Below are 16,799 nucleotides of genomic sequence, written 5' to 3' on the forward strand. Positions count from 1 at the left end.
TTAAGATCTTTCAACATAAAAATTTCGGAAAAATATTAAAGGAACAACACAGCATTCAGAATGGGATTTGGGATGTGACTTCAAGTCTGATACAGAGATGCATAGAAAGAACAAAAACACCAGTACTGACAGTGGCCACTGGTCACTGCTGACTGGGGGCATCACCGTGATTTTTTTTTCCTTCTCTATATGTAAAAAAACATGTTTTCAGGTTTCCTACAATGATGAACTACCTGTTTTTCATAATAGGGAAAAGGTGTTTATAAACATAAAATTTTCAGTTCCTTGGTGTACTTCCCGTTAACTGAGGCGGGACCATAACTATAGACTTAAGCTGAGGCAGAAGGGATTTCTCATGGAAACAAGGGCCATTCCCCAGAGACAGGGGAGCAGCCCGGTGGGCACCTTCAGAGGGCTTCAGGTGAGGGCGTGTTCTCATGTGTCGGGAAGGGTGGAGGCTGGGTCATGGAGTAGGCAGCCTCTCAATGACACTCTCCAAGAGTCTCTTTTTTAGCCCAGTTTACTTTAGCTCAGGCATGGTGGCTCGTACCTGTAATCTCAGCACTTTGGGAGGTCAAGCAGGAGAATACTTGAGCCCAGGGGTTCGGGTCCCACCTGGGCAACATAGTGAGATCCTATCTCTAAAAAAAAAAAATAAAATAAAAATTTGCTGGGCATGGTGGCATGCACCTGTGCTCCCAGCTACTTGGGAGGCTGAAGAGGGAGGATCACTTTAGGCTGGGAGGCTGGGGGTGCAGCCGGCCATGATGTGACACTGCATTCCAGCTGGGGTGACAGAGTGACACCCTTTCTCAAAAAAAAAGAGTTTACTTTTCAGCTAAATCTGTACACATGCATATGCTTGGTCTGATCTGGTAAAAAAAAATTGTGAAAAAGTTTCTAATTTGGGCACAGAAGCACAAGAATTCTCACATCTCAGTTTTAAAACCTCCATTAGGAGCCCCCCAGAGCCTCACCCCACTGGGCTACCCAGAAGGCCTCTGGGGCACACGGCCCAAGGCACAGGGGCTCCTGGTGAGATGGAGGATGATGGGGGTGACATTTGGGGTGTTCAAGGCACCCAGATCTGTCCTGGAGTGAGCGGGTGCCAGCAGCAGTGGCCAGCAGGAGCAGGGAGCATCTCCCACAATTCACTCTGGTCCTGCTACTGGTCACACTTAGGAAACAGCGTGGTTTGGTCACATATATTTATTTATTTATTTATTTTATTTTTTTTCTTTTTATTATTATTATTATTATTATTATTATTATACTTTAGGGTCTATGGTACATGTGCGCAACGTGCAGGTAAGTTACATATGTATACAGGTCACATATATTTATTCCTAATAGAAACTTCCTACTGAAGGACCACTGGCAGAGAAACAATCATTAAATTCTCCAAAGTACCTAAAAGGTTATTACATTTTACTGTCTCTCATTTATAAAAGATCATCATCTAAAAATAACTGTACTGTCACTTGATACAAATAATAGCTCAATATTTACCACTTAAGATGATTTTCCATCTCTTCGTGAATGTCCTGTCTGACTTTCTGTTCAAAGAGTGCCTCCTTTATCTGTCTCGTTTTTGAAATTTCAGTGCCCTGGTCCAAAACTGAAGGCAGGAGCAGACAATGTTTATACCAGTAATCAGATTAAAATCACATGCAGAGAGAAAAACACATTTCTAACGGCGAGGCATAACAGCAATCTAACTGAATTTTGTTGTTCATAGGTAATCAGTGTGACCAGCAATAACTCTTTCATATTCTGCTCAGGGGCTGCTTTATGGCCAATCAACTGGTTACCTTCTCTTAATTCTTTAATCTTCAATTTTCCTGGTTCTTGGTTTAAAACAGTTGCCACAGCAAATGGATTCGATAAATCTACTGGAAATCTGAGGTTCTGGTACTCAATTTCCTAAGAGACCAAATCAATAGGGAAATCAGTTAGTCTGCCGCTCTGTTACCCTTTCATCGCACCAAGGACAAGGCCCACCGTACCTTCACCTTCTGAGGCTTCGGCTTCGCTGGTGGTCGGTGAAAATTTATATGCATCATTGCTTTTTCTGGAGGAACATTTACTTTCTTAGAAAGGGTATTCAACCTTTCAAACTCTTCTAATCTATAGGTTAAAACAAATGTTAAATTAGTAAATAAGCCATTAACTCAAGGTTCCTAATGTTTTATGTTCCTTCTGATAACACCACAACTTGAAGTCCCTTATTATATCTAAACTGAAAATAAATGTGTGCCCCAACAGTGGTCTACGAAAATAAATGTGATGTCAGTGCATTAGAGTATAATCAGCGATATCAAAATTGCCCACCAATGTTTTTTTTGCCTTACATTCTTTTTTTTTTTTTTTTTTTTGAGATGGAGTCTCACTCTGTCGCCAGGCTGGAGTGCAGTGGCATGATCATGACTCACTGCAACCTCTGCCTCCCGGGTTCAAGTGATTCTCCTGCCTCAGCCTCCCGCATACCTGGGACTACATGTGTGCACCACCACGCCCAGCTAATTTTTGTATTTTTAGTAGAGACGGGGTTTCACCACGTTGGCCAGGATGGTCTCGATCTCTTGACCTTGTGATCCACCGGCCTCTGCCTCCCAAAATGCTGGGATTACATTGCCTTACATTCTTAAAGAACATACTGACTGAAAACATGACATGCTGAAAAATGCTCTCAAGGTCTAGCATAATCAATTTCTAGCCTGTTGGTTTTCAATAGTTAGATTTATTACACTTTAAAAAATCTTACCTTGATTTATCTTCCTAGTAAAAGAATGATTATGCCAATTGTTTGTAGCAAGATATTTCAAAAAGAGACTCAGACTAATGTTTGGGATCTTTTCTGTAATTAGAAACTGACTTTGGACATGGGTAGTTAGAGATAGTGCAGCTAATAGCCCGCAGAAGCTATTCAGGTTATCTGTTATGAGATGCAGTAGAACTGTGTTCTATTCAGAAATGCTACCTATGAAGCATTTCTTTTTTATTTTTTTAGAAATTATTTTTATCTAAATAGTTATATTTTTCTGCAACACAAGGCAAAGTTACAATTTTGAAAATAACCATTTTAAAATTTATTTGTTCAGTACCAATTTGGCATAATAGCTTAGGGGAAGCATTTCTTTAAGCAACAATGTGTGGACAATTGTTTTATAGGATAAACACTTGTTTTCCACGACAGTACAAAAATAAGATAAAAATAGGTGAACATTCACTCACTCTGACAGTTAATATGTATTTGCTGACCACCCACTGAACAGGCCTGGTTGCATTGTATGGAACTTATGTTAGCAACCTCAAATTTAATGTGTCTCATGTAAGAGCATCCTTACAACCCAGGGCATGGGAGAACCTGTCCCTTGGTGAGACTCACACCCACCGACATGCTCTGATGTGCAGGGTGAGATGTTTAGCCAGGTAGCGAACTGAGGTTCAGCATCCCTGTCTCAGTGGAGCCTTGACACCACCTCTGTTGTTAAATACTGGGGAGCAACTAAACCTGGGGGCGTTAAAAAGCAGCCTCCTAAACAATATCCTCAACGTTGATGATGGAAATGAAGAGGTCTAAGAAAATGATAAATCAGTTACATGTGGAATTTGGCAGTGCCAAATTTAGACATGAGTAAGTCTATCACACACCCTATAATGAAATGAAGAAAGCAGTCTATGAAAATTTCAGAGAGCACTACAGCCAGTATTTTTCCCTGTTCAGAAACTACAGCTAGTTTTTTTCCCCTCATGATAGAATTTATATGTTATAATATTACTTGCAGTTCGGAGAGACATGCAGATCTTAAAACACAGTCCTTGAAAATGTCAAGAGTATACTAGATAAGATACTAACATAATAATTTAGAAATAGCGTACACCTGCATTTGTATGGTGCTTCTGTCATACAATGCTGTCGTGCATGTAAAAACACAGCTATGGAAGGATATACAAATAAAAATCGCACTCACGTTATGTCTTTAAGAAAGTCATTTGAGTATTGTAGCATCTGATGTGAAGTGGCAAACACCATTTTGCTCACCTGCTTATTTGCCATCAGAAAAATCAGCAGTTTTAAAATTTGTGTTCAGTTCTACTTGTTTGTTGCCCGAGTGATTTCAATGATGGTTATTTGCAGGATTTGGGTTCAGCAGGCCATACTAATATCCTACAGTTGACTTAGGCTGCTTTGAATTTTTAGGAAGAAAATCATGATATAAATATCTAAGATATCATGGAGTGAGTTCATATTTTGATATAAGGTTGCTACTCCACTTGTAATATGCTTAATGATGTCAATATGTGATGTGTATCCATGTGCAAAGAAGAGGAAAACCAAGATATTTCCCCATTGTTTTCAAAATAATTGTCAGAATCTTCTAAGATTGGTATTTATACTGTGACAACTTTTTTGTTTGTTTGTTTGTTTGTTTGAGATGATGTCTCGCTCTGGCACCCAGGCTGGAGTGCAGTGGCGTGATCTCGGTTCACTGCAACCTCTGCCTCCCAGGTTCAAGTGATTCTCCTGCTTCAGCCTCCCGAGTAGCTGGGATTACAGACACGCTGCCACGCCCAGGTAATTTTTGTATTTTTAGTAGAGATAGGGTTTCACCATGTTGGCCAGGCTGGTCTTGAAAGCCTGACCTCAGGTGATCCACCCGCCTCAGCCTCCCAAAGTGCTGGGATTACAAGCGCGAGTCACCATAACCAGCAACTTTTAACGTTTATATAAAAATCCTGGGTATAAGAAAAAAATCATGATGTTAACCAGAGGTACTGACATGTAAAAGTACAAGCTCATATTCAAATGGAAATGGAAGTTCAGAAAGGATTTGTTATGAAGCACAACTTAATCCCATTTCACATCTTCACTCTGACTTGAAGTCTGATGGTGCTTTGAAAAACCTCCTGTGTTTTTCAAACATTTCTGTTTTTCAGACATTTCTGTCGCTGCCTCATGTGAAATCACTTGTTATATGACTTATTTTGGTCTCTTGAGGTTGTGGGCCATTTCCCATTGAGCTTTGCAATGGGCACTGCAAACAGCAGGGACTCAATTAATTAAAATGCTATATGGAAACCTTAAAAACAGTTATGTTGTTCTGGCCCTATTGTTTAAATTTTTGACTAGGCAATAAGACACGCATATGGTAAAAAAAATTCCAACAGTGCACCAGTACTAATCAGTGAAAAAACATGTCCTTCAAAAATCCCTTTTTATTGTTTCTTCCCTTCTTGTCAGAAGCAACTCCTGCTACTAGCATAGATATGTTCTATATTTCTGTTAAGTTTTAAAGTATATTTTATGTTGGCTCATCATTTTAAATAAGTTTTTGATGACATTCTTTTACAAGAAAGACAGAATGGAAGAAAGGAAGACTTGGATTTTCGAAAAATGGTTAAGAATAAACAAAAACACTGAAAAGACGCCATACGGTAAGGCCATGTTGGGATAGCATGTTCCAGTGAAGACACATTCATATGGTTGAGAGTTGAACTGTGAAATCCATAACTGCATTTTTATTTGTGCAGTCCCATACTGAAAGGGTGTAAACTTAATAGTCACAGCCATCTTCCCATTAGCTGGAATTATTCCTGAGAGGAAAGAAATGAGAAAATGTGATACCCTCTCTTCTTGCCAAGTCCAGTCACAGGCTGACACACACACAAATATGGCTGACCCTCCGACAACGCGGAGGTTAGGGGCGCTGACTCCCCACACAGTTGAAAATCCACACATAACTTTTGGCTTCCCAAAAACTTAACTAATAGCCTACTGTTGACCAGAAGCCTTAAAGATAACATAAACAGTCAATTAACACATATTGTATATGTTATATGTATTATTTACTATAAACCAGAAAAAAGAAAATGTCATTATGGAAATGATAAGGAAGAGAAAATATATTTGTTATTCATTAAGTGGAAGTGGATCATCACAAAGGTCTTCATTCTCTTTGTCTTCATGTTGAATAGTCTGAGAAGGAGGAAGAGGAGGGATTGATCTTGCTGTCTCAAGGGTGGTAGAGGCAGAAGAGGTGGAAGAGGTAGAAGAAGAGGCAGGCACACTCAGTTTAACTTTTATTGAAAAAAATCTGAATATAAGTGGGCCCATGCAATTCAAATCCATGCTGTTCAAGGGTCAACTGTACGTTCTTCCCATGCTAAGCACAAGTACAGTCTTTCTATTATCCTTATGTAGCTTTTTCATTAAATACATGTGAATCAACTTCTGTGTGTTTACATTGATCTTATTTATTACTTATTTATTAATTACTATATTAATCTTTTACAATAATTATTTGATTGTGTCACTTCTACAAATATATACACATCAATCTGCATTAGTGATTCAGACATGAATTCCCAGAACTATCATCTGTAAGCAAATTACCAGATGTTAACATTAATGCTGTAAGCAACAGGAAAAGCTAGGAACACACATACAAGTTTGTGTTCAAATAATTCAGTTCTTTTTTTGTACAATTTGATTCTTTCTTTTCAAATATTTAGGATGGACTGCTATTCTCTCCAGAGTCAAACATCACACCGCGCCTAATTCCTCTTTTGTATCTCTGGTGCCAACAGGGCTTGGAACATAGTAAGTGCTAACAAATGTGGAGAGAAAAAGAGAAGAAAGGGAAGATCAATGTTATTTATTTATTTACTTATTGCTGTCCCCAACTAGCATGTAAACTGGAGGACGAATGTTCTGACTTCCACTGAAGGCTCTTGGGTTTGCTTTCTAGATGAGATCGTCTGCCCTTGTGTATCTGGTCCTCCCACTGTCCCTGCAGAGGCCTCGCACAGTCCCCCCATATGTGCCCTCCTTTGCATCCATCCACTTCCTGAATCTTGTGCTACCCTCCCTTCTCCCTGCGCCCAACCACATGGGCCTTTCCTTCACCCATTCATGTGCTTATTGAGTGCTTACTGTGTGCCAGGCACTGTTTTAGACACTAAAGTTAGAGCAATAAATAAAACAAATCCCAGATCTCACAGTTTACATTCTAGTTGGGGACAGCAAAACATAAATAAATAAACAAATGAACATAAAATACAAAGTCAAGACATGAATACCAACAGGCACGGGGAAGCAAGTGGGTGGAAAGGAAAGGCCCCCCTTGTGAGGAGAGGTGGGAGCAGGGGTATGAGAACGAAAGGGCCTTGGCTCTAATCCCTTTTCATTGGCTCCTGCTGGCTCTGCACTGTGCACTGGCTCAGCAGTTGAAATTCCCTAGGCCTGAAGAACTCTCTCCAGATTTTCTTTTAGCTTCATCCTACTCCTGGAAATTATTGCATTTACCATCTGCCTTCTCCTAGTTAGAGTGTAAATTTTAGGAAAGCAGGCACCTGCTCATTACTGCATTCCCAGCTCAATAAATTCTTGTTGAATGAGTGAATGAACCCAAACTTAAAAGCCTATATCAACCTACGTATTACACCAAACTCCCCATGCCTCTCCCTCCACAGGAACCTTCTGTCAACCCTACTGAACTCGCATACCCTTGATGTGTTACCTTTCAAAATTTTCCTGTCTCCCGACTAGGTATAAAGCTCATAAGGCAGACACCAGCCCCATACCTTTTATATCTTCCTGGATCCCCAGCACAGTGCTTTAGAAATAGGTCTTCATCAATTTCCTGAGAGCAGAAGTCAAACTCTTTCAATGATACCCACTAGTGACCCTAGAATCCACTGCAGGGAGGAGGGAATCAGCAAAAGACCTTGGGTACATCAGCCAACCTAAGACCAGCTGGATAGAAACTGTGACTCTCCATCATGTGTGGGGCTTCAATACTTTGACCACCCACTTGGTCAGAAAATAGCCCCCTTTAACCTATAAATTGACCCGGGGCTCTAAAATAAGAGCATTCTATTGCTTCTGCTCTAGCTCATTAACTTAAAAAAATAAGGACAAGCTCTGGAAGCAAAGATTAATGTTTGCCTTGACCTGGCTGATTTATTTTTAAGTGCTGCCAGCTCAGACCTAATACATAAAGCACACTGTGAAGGTGTAGTCTAGGCAACCAGAGTACACTGCTTTTTCCATTAACAGGGATGCCAGTTAACACAGGGAGCAGCGGATCGTCAAATGTTAGCAGCTGTAAAAGGTGTGCCAAGGAGTTACAGCTTACTGCTCAGCCAAAACTAACAGTGGGAGAAAGGAGAGTATGTTTCATGCTTTTAAAGTGAGAAGGGCACCCCCCACCCCAAATTGCTCTCTTATGCTCCAGGCCAATTTCATCTGGTCAATTTCAGATCACCCCCCTTAACATAACCAGGGGTAATGTGGAATCACAGGACATGGAGGGTGGTGAGCAGAGACAGAGAGAAGAGGAAAAAACTCAGAAATCAACTGAAGGATAAGAACACCCTAGTTTATCAATATGATGGGTATCATAAAGAAAAAGTAACAGCACTGAAAAATAATATAATGAAATAAATGAAATCATGAGGAAATACCACTGTGTCTTCACTTGGACTACAATTATATAAAGCATGTGCATAAGTATGAAAAGTTATTAAAAGGAGACAGAAAAACAAAAGCACATTACTTGTTATGGCAGTGAGGCCCAGGATGAGGAACATTAAAAAAAATTTCTTCTTTCCCATGTCCAGACAGTGTTACTACAACATTATACTAACACTGTAAAATTATTTAATTTTAAAATAATTTTTTCTTCAAAGATCTCAAAAAGTACAGATCACTCTCCCTAAATTGTCATAGAGCCATTCGATCCACATACTTAAGGTGTTATTGAGGCAGAAAAGAGTCTGGAGACAAAGAACCTAAGGCCGATTCATGCTGACCTCCTAGAACTAAATCAGAAGGAAAATCTCAACTCTCCACACCTAGGCAACAAAACGACTGGAGGCTACTCCCTTTGTAAAACCCCCCACATTTTCTGCGTGGCAGACGGAAAATTGAAAGTATCTCTGATTGCTTGCAGAAAGCAACCAAAGCATAGGAGTCTAAGTTTGTAACTTCATTTCAGCCTCTGATTGGGGGTCACTACTTCATTTACATAGTGTGTACATCAAGTAACCAATGGGAAACCTCTAGAGGGTATTTAAACCCCAGAAAATTCTATAACGGAGCTCTTGAGCCCCTATGCTCACTGGCTCCCACCCTGTGGAGTATACTTTCGTTTTCAGTAAATTTCTGCTTTTGTTGGCTCATTCTTTCCTTGCTTTGTGTATTTTGTCCAATTCCTTGTTCAAAACGCCAAGAACCTGGACACCCTCTACTGGTAACATTATAAGTATTGGTTTTAATATTCCAGGATTTAGGGTTCCTCTAGCTTGGTGACTTTGGGTAAACTACTTGATCTCTCAAAGCTAATGTTGGGAAATTAATAGCTATTTAGCTTTAAAATCATCCACATTCTAACAACACTTTCGATTCACTGGATTACAGAAGGGAGGGCTACCATCCCACTCACAGTGGCAACACTCCGCAGCCTCTGCTGCTGCCCAGGGAGTGTGGGCAAGAGAGAGGCCCCAGGACCACACAGACCCTGACTTAGATCTTGCTTGATTATACATGAATTGTGTAAATCCGCTTGGCTACCTTAGCTGAGGCTCAGTTTTCTCATCTGTAAAATGGGACAAGGCTTAAAGGAGAAAATAATGTACAGGGTCTGGGATAATGCTTGGCACATAGTGTGTGTCCTATAAATGTGGCCTTCCCAATCCTTAAGCTAAATAAAACAAGAAACAATTTATTGTGTATTAAATTGTCATTAAAATATCAGAAAGAAGAAATATTTCTTTGAAAAACTTACACTTAACCCGTTTGAGTTCTTACACAGGAAGAGGCAATTGCCTCACGATGCCAAATCACTGGGATGAGCATCCCAAAGCACTAGGTCTTCCTTTTGCTCCACAAAAGTGCCAAGTGCAGGCGATCTATAGCTCAGAAGACAAGGACTCAGCGGCCTCTACAAGGTCTATTTTAAAACATAGGCCTGGAGACTTATCGTGAAGAGGTGAAAGAGAAGCCCCGAGGGCTTTTGGATACCTGTTCATGTCTAAATTTCCCGAGAAGAACAACCCCTGCTCAGCCACAGCAGATGAAGACACGTGTGGTGCACATACTGAGATGCTAATAATCCCTAGTACTTATTTTAATCTTTTATTCCTTTCTCCCTCCAGCAAGCTTTTTTGACTGGAACTAGAAATAAGTGGTAAAATTAAGTCTTTTGGAATCTACTAACTTTCTGTTTCATCCCTGTTCATCAAATATCCAAAATGCAGACCTCGGCTGCAACACCAGACAACCTGAGGGCTGTGCCTGTGGTGATGGGGGGATGTGGAGAAGGAGTCTGAGTAGAGGATGCTGGGGAGGATGCCAGGCCAGGAGGAATTCCTTTTCCATCAAGTATATAAGCTGCCGGCCAGGAGCAATGCATGCAGCACACAGGCATTGGTGCCTAACATCGTGGAGACAGCACCCGTGGAGGGCAGGGCGACTGGAGGGGCTTCAGAGCCTGCTCTAGGAGCTGCAGGAAGTGCAGCGCACCCCCCAGCCACCCGCTGCTGGAGCCCATTCACTCCATCATCTGTCCCTCACCATCTCCAAGGTCACCACCCATCCGAGCCAACCTCAGCTCCTTCCTGAGGGGGAGGCCTGTGCCCACCTTGTGCTACTCCAACCCGCATTCCCCTCAGGAGCCAAAGAGACTTTTTAAAATATGCATCAGGCCATGTCACCCTCTGCTTCAAACTCTCCAGTAGACTCCCACCCCGCTCGGAACCCAGTCCTAATACCCACCCTCCTCAAACGCCTGCCAGCCTCTCCAATAGGCCTTGCACACTGCTCCCTTTGCTCGCACACCCTGGCCACAATGGGCTCTCGTCTTTCCCTTGAATATGACCATTGCCGAGCCTGTTCCAGCCTTGCAGCCCTGTGTGGGTTGCTTGCTCTGCTTGAAACCCTCTTCCCAAGTCTGGTGCCTTTTTGTTAACTGGGTCTAAGCTGACATGACTTTTCCTCCAAGAAGCTCTTCTCCACCACCAAGTTGAGAGCAGTCACCTGGTCACATCACCATGTCTTATTTTTCTCACCACTATTTTTACTCTGGACAATGTCTTTTGTTGCAGGCCTGCCTCTCTCCCCCGACTGGCATCTCTGCTCCAACACAGCAGGGACCAGGTCTGTCTTGCTCTCTGCAGTACCCAATGCCTATACCAGTGTCTGACGCCCAGCAGGCACTCAGTAGTTACTTATGGAATGAATGGACGGATGAAGTATGTAATACCACAGGGAGGAGGTGAGCCCGGCAGAAACCAAGCGCAGAGCATTTCTGGGAAAAGATAGTGAAGTAAAGCTTCAGCTCAACTACCCTTCTTCAAAATCACAAAACAATAAGGAAAAGAAGGGTAAAAATGGTAAGGAAAAAAATCTATTAAATAGGGAAGTGGCTATAATCCTAAAGCACAAACAAAAAGCATGACTACCAACTCCTGTAAACTGAGACATGGGAGCACGCCGAGAACCAAGAAGTGCAGATTTCCCCTAAAGTAAGAGTCACAGCCCTGGAAAAGTCTCTAACTACTCTTTGGTTAAAGTGACAAAATGTAGGAGTCTGGCTGGGCCTTGAGCAGGGACAGAGATAAAAGAGACCAAACCCCAGCATCACAGACCAGCAGGGGAGGGGGCTGAAGAAGCAGCTAGGCTGCCACACCATGCCCACTGTCTGTGACCTTGGACCCAGTTCAGAAGGCACTGAAAGTGACCTGGTAGGGAGAGAGGAGAGTCGTGACCACTGCACAGGAGCACACAGCACAGGTGACTCTCCTGGGAGCCACCAGCCCTTGTGACCACTGAGCAGAGACGGGAGACATTCTCTCAGAGGGCTTGAATACACAGACTGTGGGGCTGGGTTCCCTGCATTGCAACCCCAGCTCTGCTGCTTCCCAACTGTGTGCCCTCATGCAACCTACATAACACTCCATGCCTCAGCTTCCTCATCAGCAAAGTGGACAGAATAATAGAATCTACTTCATAAGAGTTGTTGGGGTATTAAATGAGTTTATGCATCCAGAGTAGTGTCTGGCACATGGTAAGCACGATGTAAGAATTAACTATTCAAATTATTATCCCTTCTTCCACATTATTCTTTTGCTGGTGGCAGGCTCTATTCAACATTGAGTAGAGTGCTGAATAGAACACCACAGGTGCTGTGCATGTAAACTGCAAAATTAGAAATTAATACTTTTTGAAGGAGGAGAGGAACAGAAAGAAAATCACATAAAGAATACACATGATGACTGGGTGCGGTGGCTCACGCCTGTAATACCAGCACTTTGGGAGGCTAAGGAGGGTGGATCACGAGGTCAGAAGTTCAAGACCAGCCTGAACAATATGGTGAAACCCCATCTCTACTAAAAATACAACAACAACAAAAAATTAGCCAGGCGTGTTGGTGCACACCCGTAGTCTCAGCTACTCGGGGGGCTGAGGCAGGAGGATCGCTTGAACCTGGGAGGCAGAGGTTGCAGTGAGCCAAGATCATGCCACTGCACTCCAGCCTGGCAACAGAGTGAGACTCTGTTTCAAAAAAAAAAAAAAAAAATACACATGATAAGAGGACAACCTCAGGACACAAGTAGTTCACCAGAGTCTTAAAGAAAACAGACAGTATGGCCTCATCACAGGAACAGTCACCAGAATTCAAGGAAGCAATGTAAGAACACACTCAAAGGAGACGAAAAGAGAACTGGTGGAGCTCAGGAGACACATGGAAAAAGAAAAGGAACTGTATGATATGGTTTGGATGTTTGTCCCCTGCAAATCTCATGTTGAAATGTGGTTCCCACTGTTGGAGGTGGGGCCTGGTGGAAGGTGTTGGGTCATGTGGGTGGATGCCTTATGAATGGCTGAGCACCATCTCTTGCTGATGAGTGAGTTCTTGCACTGAGTTCACATGAGAGCTGGTGGGTTTTTGTTGTTGTTGTTGTTGTTGTTGTTTTTGAGATGGTGTCTTGCTCTGTCGCCCAGGCTGGAGTGCAGTGGCACAATCTCGGCTCACTGCAAGCTCCGCCTCCCAGGTTCACGCCATTCTCCTGCCTCAGCCTCCCGGTAGCTGGGACTACAGGCGCCTGTCACTACGCCTGGCTAATTTTTTGTATTTTTAGTACAGACAGGGTTTCACTGTGTTAGCCAGGATGGTCTCAATCTCCTGACCTTGTGATCCACCCTCCTCTGCCTCCCAAAGTGCTGGGATTACAGGCGTAAGCCACTACACCCAGCCAAGACAGCTGGTGTTTAAAGAACCTGGCACCTCCCCACCTCTCTCTTGCTCCCTCTCTCACCATCTGATACCGCCTACTCTCCCTTTGCCTTCTGCCATAGTTGGAAGCTTCCTGAGGCCTCACTAGGAGCAGATGCCAGCACCATGCTTCTTGTACATCCTGTAGACCCAATTAAACCTCTTTTTTTAAAAATAAATTACCAAGCTTCAGATATTCCTTTATAGCAACACACAGACTAACACAGGCACTGAGGTGGAAACATCAGCAAAGGAACAACAATAAACACACACTCATATGTATACACCACACTCATGCAAATACCACATACATGCACACACATACACACACACTGAAAACACAGGTAAGGATGTGGCAGGTAGGAATGAGAAATCCACACAAAATGAAATTATTTTAAAGCAGATAATAGATACTGAAGGCAAAGGAGAACCAACATACACACATAATTGGTATTCCTGAGGAAGAGAACAAAGCAAATAGAACATGAAAACATTCAAGGTTTTCATTAGTTGAAACATTTCCCAAAGTAACAAAAGTCATTTTTCTCCAGATCAAAAGGACATGCAATTTTCCAGGGGACAAAAATGATGCAGAACATCACCAATACATATCGTGGTGAACTGCTTAACCTCAAGACTAAAAAGAAAATTTCTGAGGGCATCCAGAATTCACCTTCAATGGGGAACAACTCAGCCCAGCCTCCAAATTCCTAGCAAAGCCAAAGCTGGGGACAATCAGCAAGGTCTACTAAGTTCTGAGATAGACCAAGTTGGAAACCAAGACTGTTATACCTCACCAGGTTGTCTTTCAAGATTGCAGACAGCAGAGAGACACTGTCAAACATGCGAGCATGCAGGCATGCGGCCTCAGGAGCCTCTGGTTAACAAGTCACTAGGTGACAGCATCCAGACAGCCAGAAAAACTGAAGTGAAGAATTTGCCAATGTAGGGAACATGGAATAAAGAATAGAGGTGAAATCTGTGGCTCCATTTCAATAGAAACTAAATAGCTATGGCATTCATGGTCACAAAGGAGAATATAAATGCTATAGACAACATAGAAGGGTACGACAAAGCCGTGAGTTCTAAGAGGGGAGGCAGAAAGTACACGCATGCTGTTTCCCATTTTCCATGGCCAAGATTCCAGCTGAAGGTGAGGCACACAGTTGAAGAAGACAGTGGCTCTGACCTCTTAATGCCTTCATTATCTCTTTTCTTAATTTTAACAACAAATTTTAGGAATGAATATTGCATATACCAAGGAAGTTCACCAATTCCTTTTAGCTTCACTTGTTTTTCTTCAGTCAATATCAAGTAACAGCATTTTTACATATCATATGATCCAAGTTTTCTTGTAGTTTTCCGTGTCTCTGCATCATCGTATGCCTCCAGCCTCCCTCTTTCTCCTCTTTGTACATAGGCACAGAGAGGTGTCTGCAGGGATAAGTGTTCATGATAGTTACTTCTGGAGTGGTGAGATTCTCGGTAATGTTTTTTCAACTTGGATTTGGTACTTTTCTTCAGTGTTTTAATTTTTAAATAATAAACACATTTCATTTTTTATAAAGCCATTTTTAAAGAAATATTTTTATTTGCTGAACCTCATTTCTTCTATACTTATTTACACCTGGAGTGGCTCTTTTTTTCCCATAGTTGCTGTTGCCTGTTTTCTGGCACGGCACCTACCCCAGACCAGTGTTGTGGGACCCCTAGAAGTGCCTGCTGTCTATCATGAAAGCCGCATTCTCTTCCAGCCTCCTGGAAGACTGGCTTTCCCAGCAGGGTGAGAGGCTGGGCCAAACCATCTGACTTCTTCCTGGCCTTGCTGGAACAAGCACTTCTGTATGGGCAGTAGAGGTGTGAGGTAAGAGTTTCGTTAATGTACAGGCATTGTCCTCTGGGTCAAGTTCACTGACTGCTGCTGTGGTCAACTGAGCTCAACCAGCCCAGAATGACAGCCCATCATATGGTCCTCTTGGACTGGGTTATAGAATTCAATGAGATGGTGCATCTGATGTGCTTAGCACAGCACCTGGCATGTGGCTAACAGTCAGTAAATAGAAGCAATTATGAACATCACGCCAGCCACACTGTGTGCAACCACTGCCACCCGTCAAGGGTATATTGAGCACCAGGTAAAACTGACCATTGCTACCAACGTGACAGAAAATTGCCACATGTCTGTCCAGCTTTTCCTGACTTCTTCAGTGTGTCATTATTAATTACCTACATCCTCTAAAAGCTAGGGAACTCATTTGCATCTCATATATTAACTATCCCTAATGATTCGCCCTTCCTCACTATTGGGTTTGGTGCTTTGGAAAATCTTTTAAAGGTTTGATCTCTCTATTTTACCTCTCATAAGGACTCTTTTCCAACCCTGCATATGGCCCCCCGCTGTTCCTCCATTTGCTGACCTGGAAGGTTATCATTATCAGAGGCCCTCTGCTGGTTATCTCACTAATTTCCATCAATTGTTGAAAGTGAACCTTGCCAAAGACCTGCATGTTGTCATTTCTGTAAGCAGTCATATAGCCAGGATGTGTTTTCTGAGATGAGGCTGTTCATCATGGTCCTAACTACCAGCAAGAAGCATTTTATGGGGGCCTGCGCTGTGTGCTGGAGATCTGGTCTCACCCTCCCCTTGACAATCCTGATCTGTCCCCTGCACAGTTTGTGCTGGGGTGTGGGGGTCTTCTGTCTCACCTGTCCGCAGGAGTACAGTGAGACACGGAGGAGAAGTAGGGGAAACCTCCCCTCATCATTTTCCCTTGTGGATGTAATGGCTCTGCTCTGGAATCCCAAAGGCTGCTGGACCCTGCAGGTAGGGCTTCTTATGTGATAAACTACCTCAGCCAGGGGCCAAGGGGCCTTTGGAGAAAAAAGAGGCAAAAAGGAACCAGCACATGCTCCCTTTTGAAATGTAAGTGGGTAAATGCTGGTGTGTGGACAGCACAGTGGCAGGTATGGCCGGGAGTATGGCTGAGCCCAGCCGAGACGGCATGATTGGACTAGGGGCAAGTCCAGACAGGCTGCCCAGAGCAGGTGCTGCATGAAAGTGCCTTGAACCTCAACAGGCAGGGTACAGTGCTCTTGGTGTCCTTCTGCTCATGCTGGAGGATGGGGATTCATTCTTTGCTAGAAGGTGCTTCCTGCTGGATTGGTGGCCCCCAGGTAATGTCTATAACCAAAAAGTGGTTTGAGGCCAAAACAAGGGCAGAGGCTCTGGGTTTACTCCCAAACTGATATAAAGTTGTAAAAAATGTGCATTTCAGAAGAAAATGCAAAATATAAAATTATTTGTAAGTGGCGTATATTTTTCTTATGATTAAAAAAAGACAATGAACTTATTGAAACTTTATATAAGAACTGTAAGCAACAGCCCCCAAGGAACTCTTGCTTAGCCAGCCACTTAATGCTATAATTTACTATTTATATGAGTTAGATGCATTCTTCCCTAACATTTGTGACAACAAGGGAATGTCCAGGATCACAAAATAGTGACAAGTAGACAAGTTC

General features: G+C 42.7%; 1 protein-coding gene across 13 annotated transcripts in view; it reads right to left on the reverse strand.

Moving 5' to 3' along the window:
• CFAP221 (cilia and flagella associated protein 221) overlaps positions 1 to 16,799 on the reverse strand; it is a 114,413-nt gene that overhangs the window by 50,721 nt on the left and 46,893 nt on the right. For 10 of the 13 annotated variants that reach the window (XR_008501143.2, XM_054478757.2, XM_054478758.1 and 7 more), the window contains 4 exons: positions 5,439 to 5,598; positions 2,007 to 2,127; positions 1,812 to 1,923; positions 1,510 to 1,618 (listed from right to left, as the gene is read on the reverse strand). Coding sequence is in view for 12 of the 13 variants with exons in the window: in XM_054478757.2 (XP_054334732.1) it covers positions 1,510 to 1,618; positions 1,812 to 1,923; positions 2,007 to 2,127; positions 5,439 to 5,598 (502 nt within the window). In the remaining variant the exon portion in view is untranslated. The remainder of the gene's footprint in view (positions 1 to 1,509; positions 1,619 to 1,811; positions 1,924 to 2,006; positions 2,128 to 5,438; positions 5,599 to 16,799) is intronic. The other 3 variants (XM_054478761.2, XM_054478760.1, XM_054478764.2) reach the window with 1 other exon arrangement.

This window comes from Pongo pygmaeus, chromosome 11 (genome assembly GCF_028885625.2).
Source record: "Pongo pygmaeus isolate AG05252 chromosome 11, NHGRI_mPonPyg2-v2.0_pri, whole genome shotgun sequence".
Lineage (NCBI taxonomy): Eukaryota > Metazoa > Chordata > Mammalia > Primates > Hominidae > Pongo > Pongo pygmaeus.